Source organism: Mobula birostris, chromosome 8, assembly GCF_030028105.1.
Source record: "Mobula birostris isolate sMobBir1 chromosome 8, sMobBir1.hap1, whole genome shotgun sequence".
Taxonomy (NCBI): Eukaryota; Metazoa; Chordata; class Chondrichthyes; order Myliobatiformes; family Myliobatidae; genus Mobula; species Mobula birostris.
The window spans coordinates 164,025,460-164,046,612 of NC_092377.1; the positions used below are offsets into that span (position 1 = coordinate 164,025,460).

General features: G+C 51.6%; 1 protein-coding gene across 3 annotated transcripts in view; it reads right to left on the bottom strand.

The window, feature by feature from the left end:
* The window catches only part of dock5 (dedicator of cytokinesis 5), a 222,736-nt gene that overhangs the window by 127,032 nt on the left and 74,551 nt on the right, over nt 1-21,153 (bottom strand). For 2 of the 3 annotated variants that reach the window (XM_072266712.1, XM_072266713.1), the window contains exons 5-10: nt 20,103-20,199; nt 14,915-15,063; nt 13,184-13,319; nt 11,737-11,894; nt 8,409-8,490; nt 7,068-7,197 (exon numbers count right to left, since the gene is read on the bottom strand). In XM_072266712.1, coding sequence (XP_072122813.1) covers nt 7,068-7,197; nt 8,409-8,490; nt 11,737-11,894; nt 13,184-13,319; nt 14,915-15,063; nt 20,103-20,199 — 752 coding nt within the window. Of the gene's footprint in view, nt 1-7,067; nt 7,198-8,408; nt 8,491-11,736; nt 11,895-13,183; nt 13,320-14,914; nt 15,064-20,102; nt 20,200-21,153 lie in introns of those variants that run through there. The other variant, XM_072266714.1, reaches the window with a different exon arrangement.

Consider the following 21,153-nt stretch of genomic DNA (forward strand, 5'->3'; position numbering starts at 1 on the left):
CTCGCAGCCTCAGTCACTATTCCCAATCTCCCCTCCTCCATTTACCTATCACCCCCTCACCCAGATCCACCCATCACCTCACAGCCTCAGTCACTATTCCCATTCTCCCCTCCTCCATTTACCTATCACCCCCTCACCCGGATCCACCCATAACCTCGCAGCCTCAGTCACTATTCCCAATCTCCCCTCCTCCATCTACCTATCACCCCCTCACACAGATCCACCCATAACCTCGCAGCCTCAGTCACTATTCCCACAAGCCTCCTCCATCTACCTATCACCCCCTCACACGGATCCACCCATCACCTCCCAGCCTCAGTCACTATTCCCATTCTCCCCTCCTCCATTTACCTATCACCCCCTCACCCGGATCCACCCATCACGTCGCAGCCTCAGTCACTATTCTCACACCCCTCCTCCATCTACCTATCACCCCCTCACCCGGATCCACCCATAACCTCGCAGCCTCAGTCACTATTCCCAATCTCCCCTCCTCCATCTACCTATCACCCCCTCACCCGGATCCACCCATCACCTCGCAGCCTCAGTCACTATTCCCATTCTCCCCTCCTCCATTTACCTATCACGCCCTCACCCGGATCCACCCATCACGTCGCAGCCTCAGTCACTATTCTCACACCCCTCCTCCATCTACCTATCACCCCCTCACCCGGATCCACCCATAACCTCGCAGCCTCAGTCACTATTCCCAATCTCCCCTCCTCCATCTACCTATCACCCCCTCACCCGGATCCACCCATCACCTCGCAGCCTCAGTCACTATTCCCAATCTCCCCTCCTCCATCTACCTATCACCCCCTCACCCGGATCCACCCATCACCTCGCAGCCTCAGTCAATATTCCCAATCTCCCCTCCTCCATTTACCTATCACCCCCTCACCCAGATCCACCCATCACCTCGCAGCCTCAGTCACTATTCCCATTCTCCCCTCCTCCATTTACCTATCACCCCCTCACCCGGATCCACCCATAACCTCGCAGCCTCAGTCACTATTCCCACAACCCTCCTCCATCTACCTATCACCCCCTCACACGGATCCACCCATCACCTCCCAGCCTCAGTCACTATTCCCATTCTCCCCTTCTCCATTTACCTATCACCCCCTCACCCGGATCCACCCATCACGTCGCAGCCTCAGTCACTATTCTCACACCCCTCCTCCATCTACCTATCACCCCCTCACCTGGATCCGTCCATCACCTCCCAGCCTCAGTCACTATTCCCATTCTCCCCTCCTCCATCTGCCTATCACCCCCTCACCCGGATCCACTCATCACCTGCCAGCCCGAGTCACTGTTCCCAATCTCCCCTCCTCCATTTACCTATCACCCCCTCACCCAGACCCACCCATCACCTCGCAGCCTCAGTCACTATTCCCACTCCCCCTTCCTCCATTTACCTATCACCCCCTCACCCGGATCCACCCATCACCTGCCAGCCTCAGTCACTATTCCCAATCTCCCCTCCTCCATTTACCTATCACCCCCTCACCCGGATCCACCCATCACCTCGCAGCCTCAGTCACTATTCCCACACCCCTCCTCCATCTACCTATCACCCCCTCACCCGGATCCACCCATCACCTCCCAGCCTCAGTCACTATTCCCATTCTCCCCTCCTCCATTTACCTATCACCCCCTCACCCGGATCCACCCATCACCTCGCAGCCTCAATCTCTATTCCCACACCCCTCCTCCATTTACCTATCATCCCCTCACCCAGATCCACCCATCACCTCGCATCCTCAGTCACTATTCCCACACCCCTCCTCCATCTACCTATCACCCCCTCACCCGGATCCACCCATCACCTCCCAGCCTCAGTCACTATTCCCATTCTCCCCTCCTCCATTTACCTATCACCCCCTCACCCGGATCCACCCATCACCTCGCAGCCTCAGTCAATATTCTCACACCCCTCCTCCATCTACCCATCACCCCCTCACCCAGATCCACCAATCACCTCGCAGCCTCAGTCACTATTCCCATTCTCCCCTCCTCCATCTACCTATCACCCCCTCACCCAGATCCACACATCACTTCCCAGCTTCTGTCACTGTTCCCAATCTCTCCTCCTCCATCTACCTATCACCCCCTCACCTGGATCCACCCATCACCTCCCAGCCTCAGTCACTATTCCCACTCTCCCCTCCTCCATTTACCTATCACCCCCTCACCCGGATCCACCCATCACCTCCCAGCCTCAATCACTATTCCCACTCTCCCCTCCTCCATTTACCTATCACCCCCTCACCCGGATCCACCCAACACCTGCCAGCCTCAGTCACTATTCCCAATCTCCCCTCCTCCATTTACCTATCACCCCCTCACCCGAATCCATCCATCACCTCGCAGCCTCAGTCTCTATTCCCACACCCCTCCTCCATTTACCTATCACCCCCTCACCCGCATCCACTCATCACCTCGCAGTCTCAGTCACTATTCCCAATCTCCCTTCCTCCATTTACCTACCACCCCCTCACCCACATCCACCCATCACCTCGCAGCCTCAGTCACTATTCTCAATCTCCCCTCCTCCATTTACCTATCACCCCCTCACCCAGATCCACCCATCACCTCGCAGCCTCAGTCACTATTCCCACACCTCTCCTCCATTTACCTATCACCCCTCCCTCACCTGGATCCACCCATCACCTCCCAGCCTCAGTCACTATTCTCAATCTCCCCTCCTCCATCTACCTATAACCCCCTCACCCGGATCCACCCATCACCTCGCAGCCTCAGTCACTATTCCCAATCTCCCCTCCTCCATTTACCTATCACCCCCTCACCCGGATCCACCCATCACCTCGCAGCCTCAGTCTCTATTCCCACACCCCTCCTCCATTTACCTATCACCCCCTCACCCAGATCCACCCATCACCTCGCAGCCTCAGTCACTATTCCCAATCTCCCCTCCTCCATTTACCTATCACCCCCTCACCTGGATCCACCCATCACCTCGCAGCCTCAGTCACTATTCCCATTCTCCCCTCCTCCATTTACCTATCACCCCCTCACCCGCATCCACTCATCACCTCGCAGCCTCAGTCACTATTCCCATTCTCCCCTCCTCCATTTACCTATCACCCCCTCACCCACATCCACCCATCACCTCGCAGCCTCAGTCACTATTCCCAATCTCTCCTCCTCCATTTACCTATCACCCCCTCACCCAGATCCACCCATCACCTCGCAGCCTCAGTCACTATTCCCACACCTCTCCTCCATTTACCTATCACCCCTCCCTCACCTGGATCCACCCATCACCTCCCAGCCTCAGTCACTATTCTCAATCTCCCTTCCTCCATCTACCTATAACCCCCTCACCCGGATCCACCCATCACCTCGCAGCCTCAGTCACTATTCCCAATCTCCCCTCCTCCATTTACCTATCACCCCTTCACCCGGATCCACCCATCACCTCCCAGCTTCTGTCACTGTTCCCAATCTCTTCTCCTCCATCTACCTATCACCCCCTCACCTGGATCCACCCATCACCTCGCAGCCTCAGTCACTATTCTCAATCTCCCCTCCTCCATCTACCTATAACCCCCTCACCCGGATCCACCCATCACCTCGCAGCCTCAGTCACTATTCCCAATCTCCCCTCCTCCATTTACCTATCACCCCCTCACCCGGATCCACCCATCACCTCGCAGCCTCAGTCTCTATTCCCACACCCCTCCTCCATTTACCTATCACCCCCTCACCCAGATCCACCCATCACCTCGCAGCCTCAGTCACTATTCCCAATCTCCCCTCCTCCATTTACCTATCACCCCCTCACCCAGATCCACCCATCACCTCGCAGCCTCAGTCACTATTCCCAATCTCCCCTCCTCCATTTACCTATCACCTCTTCACCCGGATCCACCCATCACCTCCCAGCTTCTGTCACTGTTCCCAATCTCTTCTCCTCCATTTACCTATCACCCCCTCACCTGGATCCACCCATCACCTCGCAGCCTCAGTCACTATTCCCACACCCCTCCTCCATCTACCTATCACCCCCTCACCCGGATCCACCCATCACCTCCCAGCCTCAGTCACTATTCCCATTCTCCCCTCCTCCATTTACCTATCACCCCCTCACCCGGATCCACCCATCACCTCGCAGTCTCAGTCACTATTCCCAATCTCCCTTCCTCCATTTACCTACCACCCCCTCACCCACATCCACCCATCACCTCGCAGCCTCAGTCACTATTCCCAATCTCCCTTCCTCCATTTATCTATCACCCCCTCACCCAGATCCACCCATCACCTCGCAGCCTCAGTCACTATTCCCATTCTCCCCTCCTCCATCTACCTATCACCCCCTCACCCGGATCCACCCATCACCTCGCAGCCTCAGTCACTATTCCCACACCCTCCTCTATTTACCTATCACCCCCTCACCCAGATCCACCCATCACCTCGCAGCCTCAGTCACTATTCCCATTCTCCCTCCTCCATCTGCCTATCACCCCCTCACCCGGATCCACTCATCATCTGCCAGCCCCAGTCACTGTTCCCAATCTCCCCTCCTCCATTTACCTATCACCCCCTCACCCAGATCCACCCATCACCTCGCAGCCTCAGTCACTATTCCCACACCTCTCCTCCATTTACCTATCACCCCTCCCTCACCTGGATCCACCCATCACCTCCCAGCCTCAGTCACTATTCTCAATCTCCCCTCCTCCATGTACCTATAACCCCCTCACCCGGATCCACCCATCACCTCGCCTCAGTCGCTATTCCCAATCTCCCCTCCTCCATTTACCTATCACTCCCTCACCCAGATCCACCCATCACCTGCCAGCCTCAGTCACTATTCCCACACCCGTCCTCCATGTACCTATAACCCCCTCACCCGGATCCACCCATCACCTCGCCTCAGTCGCTATTCCCAATCTCCCCTCCTCCATTTACCTATCACTCCCTCACCCAGATCCACCCATCACCTGCCAGCCTCAGTCACTATTCCCACACCCGTCCTCCATCTACCTATCACCCCCTCACCCGGATCCACCCATCACCTCGCAGCCTCAGTCACTATTCCCATTCTCCCCTCCTCCATTTACCTATCACCCACTCACCTGGATCCACCCATCACCTGCCAGCCTCAGTCACTATTCCCATTCTCCCTCCTCCATCTACCTATCACCCCCTCACCCAGATCCACCCATCACCTCCCAGCTTCTGTCACTGTTCCCCATCTCTCCTCCTCCATCTACCTATCACCCCCTCACCTGTATCCACCCATCACCTCCCAGCCTCAGTCACTATTCCCATTCTCCCCTCTTCCAACTGCCTATCACCCCTTCACCCGGATCCACTCATCACCTGCCAGCCCCAGTCACTGTTCCCAATCTCCCCTCCTCCATTTACCTATCACCCCCTCACCCAGATCCACCCATCACCTCGCAGCCTCAGTCACTATTCCCAATCTCCCCTCCTCCATTTACCTATCACCCCTCCCTCACCTGGATCCACCCATCACCTCCCAGCCTCAGTCACTATTCTCAATCTCCCCTCCTCCATTTACCTATCACCCCCTCACCTGGATCCACCCATCACCTGCAGGTTCGTGCTCCACCCCTTCCCCTCATCTCTGTATTCCGGCTCTCTCCCCTCTATCTCCTCCAAGAGGACTTCAGCTTTGTTGTAGGGTTTGGAGGCTTCTGTGCCTCACAGACCCAGAGGCCTATGGAGGCTAGGGTCAGGGCTTTACGCTTTGGCTTGTGGTAGGGTCACCCATGCCAAACAGGTCAAAGGGTAGAGGCCAGACTAAGAGTGGTCCACTGGTTATCCAGGATTGGGGGTTCAGCTCACGGCTAATACCCCTGACTGGTAAAACAAAACTGTTATGCAAACAGTAATGAAACAACCTTAAAGAACCTTCAATGCTGCCCTAAATACCGGCGGGAAATGGGCAGTAAGCTGGTCTCCTCTATCACCCAGTGCGGATGAAGGCCTTGTTCTGAAATGTTGGCGGTCCATTCCCCACCCCCCCACCGTTTCGGTGTGACCCACGGAGCGCCTCCGGCTGTCACTGTGTGTGGCTCTGTGTCACCCCGTCCCGTCCTTCACGATGACAGCTGTCACACTGAGTAAACAGAAGGGATAAAATGCCTGCTGTGACACCCTCAGAGCATCTCCTACACCCCCCAAAAGAGCCTGAACAACCGCGGTCCCACCAGGGTCAAAGGCGCACAGGCCTGTGCGCACAAACATCGCATTATCCAGCTGTGATCCAGATGTGGTGATGATTTACACTGCCTTTGGGACTTGCTGCAGCAGCGGGGGAGGAGGGGGAATGTCAGAGTAGAACGGCGAAGTGGGGCAGATTTTTTGATTCGTAGGCCGGCGTCGGATCGATCAGGTCACGGGTTCAATGCCAGCCCCAGGCCTTCACACAACCTCGGCTGTCTTCCTCTGCAGCGACCCTGCAGGGTGGGGCTGCTGGCTGTCAGCTGCTCCCCTTGGGTGGATGTCAAAGATCCGCAGTGTTATTGAAGTTCCCACCCCTCCTCGTTGGTTCCCTGTGGCCCATCGCTAATCCTTTAGATACCCAGCCCTGGAACATCCAGCCTCCGGGGGAATGGCCCATGTACTGCAACAAGCCCCACCTTACACAAAGTGCTCAGGAATTCGAGTGTTTCTTTTTTCTCCTTTCTAGCTCAGCCTTCATTCCCGGTTGGAATTCCTTCTTGGACTGTGAAACACCATCGTTCCTCCTCAATCTCTCCCCTTCCAGAGACGTTGACTAATACTGGGAAAGGTTCCACTGCAGGCAGAACATTACCCAGGAGACCAGGCAGTCAGCACATTACCAAGTGAGTCACTGAAAAAGCCAGAGGAACTGAGCCTTGTTCCAAAAGGCAGAGCATAGCCCCGCAACATCTCACCAAATTCAGCTTCCGGGGGGTGGGGGGGAGGTACAACATCTCACACAGTCTTTGAGACTGGGTCATCCATGTCCCAAACTCGTCCTCACCCTCCCCCCACCACTGATGTTTGGCCCCCCCCCATACCCCACCGGCCGCCGGGGTACCTACCTGCCACCCCGAAGGGTCGGCGGAGACCGCACGTGTGCTTTTTGCCCTCTTTCAGTTCCATGTGTCCGACTCGGACGATCTGACACACCAGGCTGATCTTCAGTCGGATCAGGTCGCTGCTGCTGAGGTCCTGCGGGAAGGAGAGAAGACCGGGGTGGGAAATGTCTGGGAGAGAAGACCGGGGTGGGAAACGTCTGGGAGAGAAGACCGGGGTGGGAAACGTCTGGGAGAGAAGACCGGGGTGGGAAATGTCTGGGAGAGAAGACCGGGGTGGGAAACGTCTGGGAGAGAAGACCGGGGTGGGAAATGTCTGGGAGAGGGGACCGGGTGTGGGAAACGTCTGGGAGAGGGGACCAGGAGTGGGAAACGTCTGGGAGAGGGGACCAGGGGTGGGAAATGTCTGGGAGAGGGTAGAGGAGACCAGGGGTGGGAACCGTCTGGGAGAGGAGACCAAGGGTGAGAAATGTCTGGGAGAGGAGACCAGGGGTGAGAAATGTCTGGGAGCGGGTAGAGGAGACCAGGGGGGGGGGGGGAATGTCTGGGAGAGGAGACCGAGGGTGGGAAACGTCTGGGAGAGAAGACCAGGAATGGAAAACGTCTGGGAGAGGGGACTGGGGGGTGGGAAACGTCTGGGAGAGGAGACCAAGGGTGGGAAACGTCTGGGAGAGGGGACCAGGGGTGGGAAACGTCTGGGAGAGGGGACCAGGGGTGGGAAACGTCTGGGACCGGGGCTGGGAAACGTCTGGGAGAGGGGACTGGGGGGTGGGAAACGTCTGGGAGAGGGGACCAGGGGTGGGAAATGTTTGGGGGAGGAGACCAAGGGTGGGAAATAGCGGGGAGACTGCTCTTCTCCCCACCAGGGGTATCTCCTCGCATGCTCCCCACCATGCTACCCTGGAAGGTGCTTCCATGAGGAAAGGGGAACAAGAGCGGGAGGAGACAGGGTTATCTTTCCGTCCCTGATCCACTTTCCGACTGTGACCCACTGATCTCTGCTGTCAGAAACCAGGAGTGAGCTGGGATTTAATGTATGGGGGGAGTATATCTGGAAATTTGTTCTCTTCCCTCCTCTATGGTTTTGAGGCCAGGTCTAAACACACCACACTGATCCCAGTACCAGAAACCCAACCCATCACCAGCTCTCAAACCCTGAACGGTTCTCAAAACACAACTATTCCTCACACCCCAACCAAACTCCAACAGATCTCTACACCCCAAGTGCCAACAATTCCCCAAACCCCGATCGATCCCCTCAAGCCCTGACCGACCCCCAAACCACGTCTAATCCTCTTTCCCACTACAAGTGTCCCAACTGTTCGACGGTCAATTGGTGAAACTTACAGTGAAAAGTGCCTCCAGTTTGTTGAGCCGCTCGATCTCCTTTGGCACTCCTGTTCTGCTCCACCGCACCAGATAGTTTTCACTGTAACACACATGTCCCTGGTCAGGCTTCACAGACTCAGCGACCACCCACCCACCTCCACGTCTGCTGCTCTACACATCTGGGCTCCAGTGTTCAGGACCCTGGGCACCTCTGTCCCCTCAACACAATATTCAACTCCCTCCAAGCAATGCAGCAGCATTACCGGGTTTCAGAGGTCAAAGGTAACCAGTTGCCCATGGTGACTGGAGGGGCAGATCTAACGTGCGCATCAGCAGTATTCGCAGGATCCGAGATGAGTGAGGAGCAGAGTGAGGATCACGTGGGGATGATTAATCGCCCTGTTCACGGATCATTGTGTGGAAGGTGTTGGGAAAGCACATGTCCCAATCGTCCATCAATTCTCATCGGAAACAGACTCTTCAGTCCCCAGGCTTCTACATCATTCAATAAGATCGTGGCCAACCCATTACCAAAGCATGTGCTACCAGGCCGTGAGGAAACGATACGAGTCAGCTGCACCTTTCCTCATTCCCTGTCACGCACTGTTGAACTTGAACATAGGGTTGCCAACAGTCCCGTATTTGCCAGGACATCTCGTATATTGGACTAAATTGGTTTGTCCCATATGGGACCACCCTTGTCCTGTATTTCCCCCGCTAAGGTAGGGCGTTCCTATGAAACCGTTCATGCCGAAATGGCGTAAAGTGAAGAAGCAATTACCATTAATTTATATGGGAAAAATTTTTGAGCATTCCCAGATCCAAAAAATAACCTACCAAATCATACCAAATAACACATAAAACCAAAAATAACACTAACATAGAGTAAAAGCAGGAATGATATGATAAATACACAGCCTATATAAAATAGAAATAATGTATGTACAGTGCAGTCGGGAAGATGAAGGCAAACCGATTTGTGGGAAAAAAATCGGCACATCACACATACGCACACAGGTGCCCGCGCAAGGCTTCATGGTCACAGTAGTCTTTCCTGGGGCAAAGTGTCCCGGGATTTGACTGCTACTTTTGTCCCTTATTTGGGAGTGAGAAAGTTGGCAACCTTAACTGTAAAAGACATGTTGAGGTGAGTTTAACCCTACTTGAACACTCCCCCGCGCCCCCCCCCCCCCCCCGGGTCGGCCGGTCCGCAAGAATATTGTTAATATTACACCGGTCCGTGGTACAAAAAAGGTTGGGGACCCCTATGTTACCATGTCCCTCGATTCCCTGAATATCCAGAAAACAGTCAGCTGCTTCAGTGGTTCGGGAACAGCGTCTGGGTTTCTGAATGGACACTGAACCCACAAACACTACCTCACTAGTTTTTTTTTCTGTTTTTTTGCACTACTTATTTAGTCTGACTTATATATATTTACTGTAATTTACAGTTACATTATTCTGTATTGCATCGTACTGCTGCCACAAAGACAACAAGTTTCAAGACATGTGCCTGAGGTTCTGATTCATCTGAATGTGGCCTTGCACTCAACTGCAGCAAGGCTAGGAAATTGCTTGTGGGCTTCAGGCATGGTAAGGCGAGGGAAAATGCCCTGGTCCTCACTGAGGGGTCACCGGTTGAAAGAATGAGCAGTTTCAAGGTCCCTTTGCGTCACCGTTTCAGAGGGTCTATCTGGGCCCAGCATATAGATGCAACCATGAAGAAGACAAGCCTGTGTCTTCACTTTGAATTTCAAAGAGATTCAGCATGTCAGCGGAGATTCTGACCAGCTTCTACCGATGCACAACGGAGAGCATTCAGACTGGCTGCAACTCGGCCTGGTGTGGAAATCTCAACGCACTGGAACGCAAGAGGCCACAGTGAGCGGCAGACTCCAGGCTACAGCTCCTGCCATCGTTGAGGACATCTACAAGAGATGACGCCTCAGGAAGGTGGCATTGATCATCACATCAGGAACCCTCTCAACGCTGCCATCAGGCAGAAAGTTTGGGAGCCTGAAGACCTACACATCAAGGATCAACAGCTTCTTCCCAGCTGAAGACTGCTAACACCATCTCAGACAATCCTCCTTTTTCTCTCAACTTGAACTAATGTTGTTCTGTTTATTTTATTGTGCAAGTTATGTATAACATTGTTATAGCTGGGGGTGGTCACGGGGACAAGCTCCCAGTACCTATTAAATGCTCCCAATGGCGTGCATCTCAAATAGCCTCTGACAACCAAGTCCAGCTCCTGGCCTTCACATGTGGCCTAGCTACTAAGCCCGATGGAACCATTTCTACTGACAGGAGAGGCAAAGGAGGGTTACTGGTTCCCTAAAACCAGTCGCTCCGGGCAGATGGGGCTTATCAGCCGTGGTTGGCAGCTCATCTAGGAGAAGGAAAACTCTGATCTCAAGCCTCCACTACCTTGTGGTTATACCCACTCATGGGGACGGCTTTGGGAGTAAACCCCGAGGAAAAAAAACCTGAGCTGGAGTTCCTAAGGCAGTCCTACACTGAGTTCAATGCTGACTGGCAACGCCTGCAATACTGCTGGTGTCAAACTGTATCAGTCTCTGCCGTTCCTTTGGGTTCATCAGATGCATGGAGAGGGGGAGCCTGCTGTATGGGCAACAGCTTGCTCTCTGTGTTGTATTGTCCTGGTTTGTATATTGAGACAGCTAAGATACAACGGCCATTGTCAGCCCTGACCAACGGAGGCCTCCTCCTGATGTATAATTTATGGTAATTTAATTTTACATTAATTTATGTTGGCTATGTACTGTCCCCTTGCTGCCAAAAGATAGTCTTCATGGTCTTTATGCCTTGGGGATGTTAATTTGAAATATATCAGTCCTCATCGTGAAAAAGCCCAGTGGTGGGATCTCCACAACCGTCTCCGACATAAAATTCCAAGGACTCATTTTCCGTTCCCAATTCTGACTCCCCTCTCACCCTTTCCCTTCTCCTCAGCGGCCCATCACTTTCCTCTGGTGCCTCTCCTCCTTCCTTTTCACCCATGGTCCACCTTCTTCCCCTTCCTTCTTCTTCAGCCCCTTACCTCTTCCTCCCATCACCACCCGCCTCCCTCACTCGCCTGACCACCTATCACACCGCCAACTTCGCCGCTGCTCCCCCACCCTTCTCATTCTGGCTTCTGTCCCCTTTTCTGATGAACCGTCTCAGCCCAAAATGTCAGATGCTTATTCCCCTCTTTGGATGCTGCATGACCTGAGATCCTCCAGCATTCTGTATGTGTTATCTCTGGACTTCCAGTGTCTGCAGAATGCCTTGTGCTGACGATTCCCCAGCCCAGGTCTCAGTGCCGAGGGGAGTTATGTACCTGATGAACTCCGACTGAACGGGGTCGTACAGTGACATCAGCAGCTCGGCATCCTCACCGATGTTACACACAAAGTTCTTCAGGTTGACGTACAGGCTGTAGGTGTGGGTGGTGCTGAATATGGACTGGCGCCTCACCTCCATGCTGTGGATTCTGGACTGGGAAAGGGAGAGAGGGAGAGAGGGAGACACGGATGGGTAAATGAATTGGATAACTGCACGATTCAGGACTGCAACCGTCGCTGATCTGTGCTAGTCAGGTAGCTCTTAGTATCTCTAGAAACTTGACATCCCACACCTCAGAGAGCCTGACGCCAAGCCTAACATTTCAGTGCTGCACAGGGAAGTCTTTTAGCTGGGTGGAAGACCATGAGACTCAGGAGACGAATTTGGCTATTCAGCCCGTCGTCTACTCCACCATTCGATCATGGCTGATTTATTATCCTTCCCAAACACTTTCTCCTGTCCCCTTCGTGTATCTTTTGATCAAAAACTTTCTCAGCCTCCTTGTTAAATATACCAAAGTGATTTGACCTCCACAGCTGTCTGTAGCAATGAATTCCACAGATTCACCCCCCCCCCCACCCCCGGCTAAGGAAATTCCTCCTCATCTCTGTTCTAAAGGGACATCTCTCTATTCTGAAGCTGTGCCCTCTGGTCCGAGACTCCCCCGTTATAGAGAACATCCCCTCCATATCCACTGTATTCAATATTCAATAGCATTCAATGAGATTCCTCCCTCATTCTTCTAAACTCTGACGAGTACAGGCCCAGAGCCATCAAACACTCCTCGTACATTAACCCTTTCATACCTGGCATTCTTTTTGTCATCCTCCTCTGGTCCCTCTCAATGCCAGCACATCCCTTCTCAGATTAGGGGCCCCAAACAGCTCACCATACTCCAAATGTGGTCTGACCAATGCCTTATAAAGCCTCAACATTACATCTTTGCTTTTGTATTCTAGTCCAAGCACTGGAGGCAGCTTTTAACCCATCAACCCACAAGTCTTTGGAATGCACTCGGAGCAAATCGGCTGCATTCACGGGGTGAGTCTGCAAACTCCACGCAGACAGCACCATAGGTCAGGACTCAGCCCGGATCTCTGGTGCTGCGCAGCAGAACCCCTACCAGCTGTACCATCTCACTACTTGGGAGGGTCGCAGTAGAACTGTTCCTACACATCTTATACTCCGAGATTATCAGCTCAACACGACCCCTCTGACTGTGTTGTGTGCTTGTGCAGAAACACAGAAGCCCCACACCCAGTGAACAGGCGATTCCACCAAACAGCATGTGGTCCGAGGACAGAAATCTGAGATTTTGTTCTCCACAGCACAAAATGCCGCGTGGGGCAACCTGCCAGTGGGTTGACAGGAATGGCGGCCACCTTGGTTTGCCCTGCGTGTCCGAGGGGTGATGGACCGGGAAGTAGGAAAGGTAAATCTACCTTCTCCTCCTGGATTCGCTCATCAATTCCTCGGGAAATAGACTCGTGAGCCTTGAAGAGTGTGATGGTGCTGGTCTGATCGGGGTCGAGAACGTTGCCGTCTTCATCTCGTACCACCAGGTCTAGGCCGAGGATTCTGGAAGGCAGCAAAACAGAGGGAGCTGATTACAAGATTCGGTGGGGTGGTGGGAAGACATTTAAAACTGTGAGGCAGCATGGTAGTGTAGCTGTTACAGCGCTAGCGGTCTGGGTTCGATTCTCGCTACTGTCACTAAGGAAACCCCGAGACCGTGTGGGTTTCCTCCGGGTGCTCCGGTTTCCTCCCACATTCCGAAGACGAGCAGGTCAGTAGGCTAATTGTCACATGGTGTAATTGGGTGACACCAGCTCACTAGGCCAGAAGGGCCTGTTACCGTGCTGTATCTCTAAATCAACAAACAAACAAACAAACAAAACAACACACACAAAAGGCTGGAGGAACTCAGCAGGTCAGGCAGCATCATTAAATTTATAAAAGAACCTTTGGAAATTGGTTGGAGGAGCAACACCTCGTATTCCATCTGGGCAGCCTCCAACATCAACTTCTCTAACTTACTCCCCCTCCTTCTTTCTTTTTCCATTCCTCATTCCGACTTACCCCGTCCGTTCTCCTCACCTGCCTATCACCTCCCCCTGGGTCCCTTTTCCCTTCCCTTTCACCCACAGTCCACTCCCCTCTCCTATCAGACTCCTTCTTCTTCAACCCTTTGCCTGTTCTACCTATCACCTCCCAGTTTCTTACTTCATCATTTGCCCCACCCTGCTCCCCCCCTCACTTGGTCTCACCAATAACAAGCCAGTTTATGCTCCACCCCACACCCCCCACCTTCTGCCCCCGTCCTTTCCAGTCCTGGAGAGGGTTTTGCTCTGAACTGCCAACTCTTTACTCTTTTCCATAGCTGCTGCCTGACCTGCTGGGTTCCTGTGTGTCTGTGTGTGTGTGTGTGTGTGTGTGTGTGTGTCTGTGCGTGTGTGTGTGTGTGTGTGTGTGTGTGTGTGTGTGTGTCTCTCTCTCTCTCTGTATGTTTGCTGAACATCACCAGAGGTCGGGATCGAACCGGATTCTCTGGAGCTGCTGCATCCTCACGCCACTTCAGCTCTGCTGTTGTGTGGTTGATCTTTAGATATGGGAGATTGTCTGAGATTTGGGGGGGGGGGGTGCAATGCATCGATATTACAAGTCAGTCTGACTTTGCAGAGAAAAGCGTTGCAGGTAGGTACACAGTGGTAAAAAACACAAACACAGGAGATTATGCAGACGCTGGAAATCCAGAGCAACGCAAAATGCTGGAGGAACTCAGCAGGTCAGGCAGCATCTATGGAGGGGAATAAACAGTTGACAGTTCGGGCAAAGGCTCTTCATCGGGACTGGAAAGGAGGAGGGAAGAAGCCAGAATAAGCACAGCAGTATTTCTTGCTGTGTCACCCCTTACTATTTTGATCAAGTCCCCAAATAACCCATGCTTCCTTCTGCTAAATTTCCCGGTAGCTTGCTGTGGGAATTAGAGATGCCACCTCTCAGCTCTGGGGACCCGGGGCTTGATCCAGACCTCTGGCACTGTCTGTGTGGGGTCTGCATGCTTTCCCTGTGACCATGTGAGTTCCCCCTGACCTCCCACTCTGGGCTGGGCCTCATCATGGCAGTAGAGGCGGCCTTGGGCAAAGACGATGGGAGCGGAGATGGCTTCTCACCTGTTCCCGTAGTCGATCTTGGCAATGACCTTCCTCTTCAGTTCCAAGAGCTCGTCCTTTGGGAGTGTTCCAGAGATGATCTGGGAGTGCCACTCCATCAGGCAGTACGTCATCTGTTGCACGTGTTGGAACAGGGCCTTGTTGCCATTCTGCAAAAAGAGGTGAAAATGGCCGGGATACAGACAACCACAAATATGCTCTCGTCCTAGAGCAACCGCAAGCTCCTGCTCTCAACAACTATTCCCCCTTCATTTGAAAAACGCATGGTACTCTGCAAAAGTCTTAGGCACATTTAGACAGCTTGGTTGCCTGAGACTTCTGCACAGTTCTAGAGTAATTGTATGTATTGCACTGTACTGCTGCAAAAAAAACCAAACAAATTCCATGACATATGTGAGTGATGATAAACCTGATTCTGATACGGGTCTCTATTGTGAACTGAGAGTGGGAAGGGGGCAGGGAGAGGGGAGTCATGGTTGGGAAAGGGGAAGGGAGAGGGGAGGCAGTGGGAAGCACTGGAGAGACATTCTGTAATGGTCAATAAGCCAATTGTTTGGAATCAAATGACCTTGCCTGGTGTCTCAGGGTTGGGTGTGTCTGTACCTGCGCCACCCTCCACCCCTGACACTCCTTCTCTGCCACCTGTCCACACCCCTCCCCCCGACGCTCCACTCTCACCACTCCCAACATCCTTTGCTCCCACCAGATTTATAAACTCACTCTCTGCTCCACATTAACAAATACAGTACTGTGCAATAGTCTTATACACCCTAGTGCTATATATATATATCTAATTTTTATTTATATATATCTGAAACTTTTGCACAGTGCTGTAGATTGTGAAATCAAGAGTCCACCGCACTGTTGAGATGACACAAAGCTTGGTGGTGCTGTGGTATTGTGGGCAGTGCAGAAGGTTGCTATAGATTACAACGGGACATTGACAAGATGCAGAGCTGGGCTGGAAAGTGGCAGATGTGGTTCAATCTGGAAGAGTGTCGAGTGAAACACACACAATACGTTGGAGGAACTCAGCAGGCCAGGCAGCATCTATGGAACAAAGTACAGTCGACGTTTCAGGCCAAGACCCTTTGGCAGGACTGGAGAAAAAAAGCTGAGGAGTAGATTTAAAAGGTGGGGGAAAGGGAAAGAGAAAGATAAGGTGAAACCTGAAGGGGAAGGGACGAAGTAATGAGCTGGGAAATAAATTAGTAAAAGAGACAGAGGCCATGGAAGAAAGAAAGTTGGGGGGAGGGAGCACCAGAAGGGGCAGACAAGGAGATAAGTTGGGGAAAAAGGGGATGGGAAATGGTGAAGGGGGGTGGGAGGCATTGCTGGAAGTTTGAGAAATCGATGTTCATGCCATCAGGTTGGAGGCTACCCAAACAGAATATAAGGTGTTATTCCTCCAACCTAAGTGTGGCCTCATCACGACAGTGGAGGAGGCCATGGATGGACATATCGGAATGGGAATGGGAAGTGGAATTAAAATGGGTGGCCACTGGGAGATCCCACTTGTTCTGGCAGAGGGAGCGTAGATGCTCGGCGAAGTGGTCTCCCAATCTATGTAAGGTCTCACCGATATACAGGAGGCCACACTGGGAGCACCGGACACAGTAAATGACCTCCAACAGACTCACAGGTGAAGTGTCGCCTCACCTGGAACGACTGTGAACGGTAATGAGGGAGGAGGTGTAGAGGCAGGTGTAGCACCTGTTCCGCTTGCAAGGATGGGTGCCGGGAGGGAGATCAGTGGGGAGGGACGAGTGGACGAGGGAGTCACGTAGTGTGGAGTGATTTGCTTTGGAAGGTCAAACTTGAAGGCGGAGTACAGGGTTAATGGCGGAAGTCTTAGCAGGACGGTTAAGAAGGCAGGTGGTGTGTCATCCTTCATTAGTTGGGGTATTGAGTTCAAGGGTTCAGCTCACTGCCTGCAAGGTTTACTCGTCTCTGTGCTGATCTGGGGCTGTGGCCAGCAACTAACGTGCTCCTGGACCAGCTGCACTAATGATTGGTTTCATGGCCGTGGATTCCCTTTTGTGAACTTCAGTTCTGAATGTTATTTGCTGTTTGAACAACTTGTTTTTCCCCTGCACACTGGGTGTTTGACGGTCTTCTTTTTTTTTGGATCTATTGGGTTTCTTTGCTTTGTGGCTGCCTGTAAGGAGACAAACCGCAAGGTTGTACAATGAATACATTCTCTGATAGACGCATGTATTTTCAACTTCGAAGAGTGCGAGGTCATGTTGCAGCTCTGGTTAGACCAGACTCGGAACACTGTGTTGAGTTCTGGTCACCTCATTACGGGAGGGATGTGGAAGCTTTAGAGAGGGTGCAGAGGAGACGATCAGAGAGGACAGGCTGAGTGAAATGCAGCTTTTCTCTTTGGGGTCAAGGAGGATGAGAGGTGACTTAATAAAGTTGTATAACATAGTAAGAGGCACAGAGCGACTGGACGGCCAGACTTTTTCCTCAGGGTGGAAATGGCTAACACGAGAGGACATAATTTGAAGGTGACTGGAGGAAAGTATGGGGAGGGCGGAGGATGTCAAATGTAGGTTTTTTTTTACCCACAGAGTGGTGGGTGAGTGGAATGCCCTGCCAGGGGTGGTGATGGAGGCAGATACATTAGGGACATTTAAGAAACTCTTAGATAGGCACGTAGATGATAGAAAAATGGAGGGCTACGTAGGAGGGAGAGGTTAGATTGATCTTGGAGTAGCCTAAAAGGTCAACACAATATAGTGGGCCGAAGGGCCTGTACTGTGCTGTAACATTCTATGTTCTTACTGTAGGAGAGGTCTTTTCAGCAGTCCCATTGCTGTTACACTATCAAATGGACCTCTTGTACGATAAGATGGACTCTTGGCCTTAAAATCGACTTTGTTAAGGCCTTGCATTTAGTGGCTGCCTGCATTGCAAACTCTCTGTAGCTGGAATTATTCTGCATTTCTCCTCCAGGGGTTTCCAACCTATTTTATGCCATGGACCCCTACCATTAATGGACAGGTCCGTGGACCCCAGGTTAGGAACCCCTGCTCTACCACGATGCCCTGTTGTAATAAAGTGATAAATATGGGTGGCATCTAAAGCAAACTTTCCATCCATCACTCAGGACCCCCATCACCCAGGACATGCCCTCTTCTCATTGTTACCATCAGGTAGGAGGTACAGGAGCCCGAAGGCATGCACTCAGCGATTCAGGAACAGCTTCTTCACCCCTGCTATCCGATTTCTGAACAGACATTGAACCCAGCGATGAAGGCCCTCCTCTCTGTCTGTCCTTGGCCATCTTCTCTATTGCGCCCCCCCCCACCACCCCCACCCCCGGTGTGGTTCAGGGTTCTCATTTCTGCCTCCGCAGTACGGTGCCAAGTTACTTGGTAAAGCAGCAACAAAAATCTGAGCAGAAACCTGCTGAACCTGTGCCAGCACGGTATCAGTGAGCGCCGATCCCTCGGGTAATGTGTCCAGCCGCTCTGGGCTTGTTTCAACGTGTTTTGTGACCAGGTTCACTGGAACATTTAGAAGCTGCTTCCTTTGTATTGCCTACAGCAACCACTTCCATAACTTCTAATTATAATATCAAATGATATGGGACTAACTCCCGATTATTCATGTTTTCAAAGGGTTTAATTCCTTCTGTGGGATGGCAACTCGAACACAATCTGAACTCTACAATTAAAAATACTTTGGAAAGACTGAGTTCACCTCAGGAAAAGGCAGCTGGTCCAGACACCGAGGTGGTGATTGGGGTTAGCCCTGCCATCTTCCTGCAGCTACTATCTGGCAGGAGGTACTCTGAAGTCTCACACCTCCAGGTTCAAGAACAGCCACTTCGCTTCAGCCGTTCTGGAGCCAACTTGCACAACCCTAATCACCATCTCAGTACTGCAGCACTGTGATGGACTGGAGATACAGAAGACTGACGTCCCACACCACCAGGTTCAAGAGCATCTCCAATCACTTGGTTCTGGAACCAAATGACTCAATGAATCACCACAGTATAGCAACGCATTCAGCAACGCATCTTCTCTGTTCTGCGTTCTTTTTTGTACAATTTACGTTTCTATTTAATTCATATTTTCCTGTGAATGCTGCCAATCCGATGTGATGTTGCTGCAAGTAAGTTTTTCATCGTACTTGTGCACACATGGACGTGCATAGACAATAAAATCTTGACTTTTTTTGACTCAGGGGGCTTCTGGGAAGAGGAGAATCAAAGGTTTAATGTAACACGTGACAAGATCCTGATCTATGGTTGGTTGTCAGTGCAGGAGAAACTACTGATGTTCAAGGACATTCCTACCTCTTCTCACCTGCCCCTGGTGTCTCTCCTCCTTCCTTTTCTCCTATGGTCCACTCTCCTCTCCTATCAGATTCCTTCCTCTCCAGCTTTTAACCTTTCCTACCTACCTGGCTTCACCTCTCATCATCTCACTATCCTCCTTCCTCTCACCCCACCTTTTTATTTTGGTACCTTCCCACTGCCTTTCCAGTCCTGAAGAAGGATCTCAGCCCAAAATGTCAAATGTTTATTCATTCCCATTGATGCTGCCTGACCTGCTGAGTTCCTCCAGCATCTTGTGTGTGTTGTTTGGATTTAAGACCAGAAGACCACACAGAACATATAGGAGCAGAATCAGGCCATTTGGCCCATCAAGTCTGATCCACCATTTCATCATGGCTGATCCATTTTCCCTCTCAGCCCCAATCTCCTGCCTTCTCTTGGTATCCCTTCATTCCCTTCATGCCCTGAATAATGAAGAATTTATCAACCCCTGCCTTAAAACATACCCAATGATTTGACCTCTGCCTGTGGCAATGAATTCCACAGATTCATCACTTTCTGGCTAAAGAAATTCCTCCTCATCTCCACTCTAAAAGGACGCCCCTCTATTCTGAGATTGTGTCCTCTGGTCTTAGATTCTTCCACCAAAGGAAACATCCTCTCCACATCCACTCTGGTGAGGCTTTTCAACATTCGATAGGTTTCAATGAGGTCACCCCTCATTCTTCAGAATTCCAGTGAGTAAAATTCCTTGTGTTCCTAATTCTTCAACATTCCCTGGGAGCTAGAGAGATGGTCTGATGCTGAATCTGGAGGTGAGGCCTTGACTGGACTGGAACCTCCCAGCTGTCAACTGACATCCCGTGGCTGAAGGAAGGAGCAATCATTAGTTCTTACCAGGTATAGTTTGTGCCAGATGACTGCCCATTCTCTCAGGGTCATGGTGAGTTCTTGGACCAATGGTAGTTCGTTGGATATGACCGTCTCGTCTTGCCTGTTCAACAGAAATACCAAGTTACTGGTCAAGTAGAGGGTGGTACGGTAGCTTAGCAGTTTGCGTAACGTTATTACAACATCAGTGATATGGGTTCATGAGCTTGTACGTTCTCCCAATGACCGCATGGGTTTCCTCCCACATTCCAAAGACCTATGGGTTAACAGGTTAATTGGTCACATTGGGAAGGGTCTGTTACCTCATAAATAAAACGTAATAATAAGTAAGTATCTCAACTGAACTGATGTTGGAATAAACCCTTGACTCTGGTAGAAATAAACAAGTCAATTGTTTATTATGCATTCAATCAATCGTGAATCCTGCATTCAGAGGAATGCTGAGTCCCTGTTCAGGGCAAGTGACGTGCCTTATGGAGGGATCATCTATTCACAGGCTGTGGATAACTCTACCAAGGCCAGAACTTTTTGACTGCAGTCGAGGAGATGGTTAAGAGGTAATCGTGTTGGTCTGGAGTCAACGAGACCAAACCAGACAAAGTTAAATTGGACAGCTATATGGACAGGAAAGGAATGGAGGGTTATAGGCTGAGTGCGGGTCGGTGGGACTAGGTGAGAATAAGAGTTCGGCACGGACTAGAAGGGCCGAGACGGCCTGTTTCCGTGCTGTAATTGTTATATGATTATATAAGAACATAGAATACTACAGTACAGTACAGGCCCTTTGGCCCATGATGCTGTGCTGACCTTACGAGCTACTCTAAGATAAGACTAACCCTTCCCTCTTATATAACTCACCATTTTTCATCATCCATGTGCTTATCTAAGAACCTCATAAATATCCTTGATGTATTTGCCTCCACCACCATCCCTGGCAGTTCCACACACCTACCATTCCGTGTAAAATAAAACCTAACTCCAACAATCCCCCTGTATTTTCACCCAATCGTCATAAGGTTATACTCCCTTGTATTAGGCATTTCCACCCAGAGGGAAA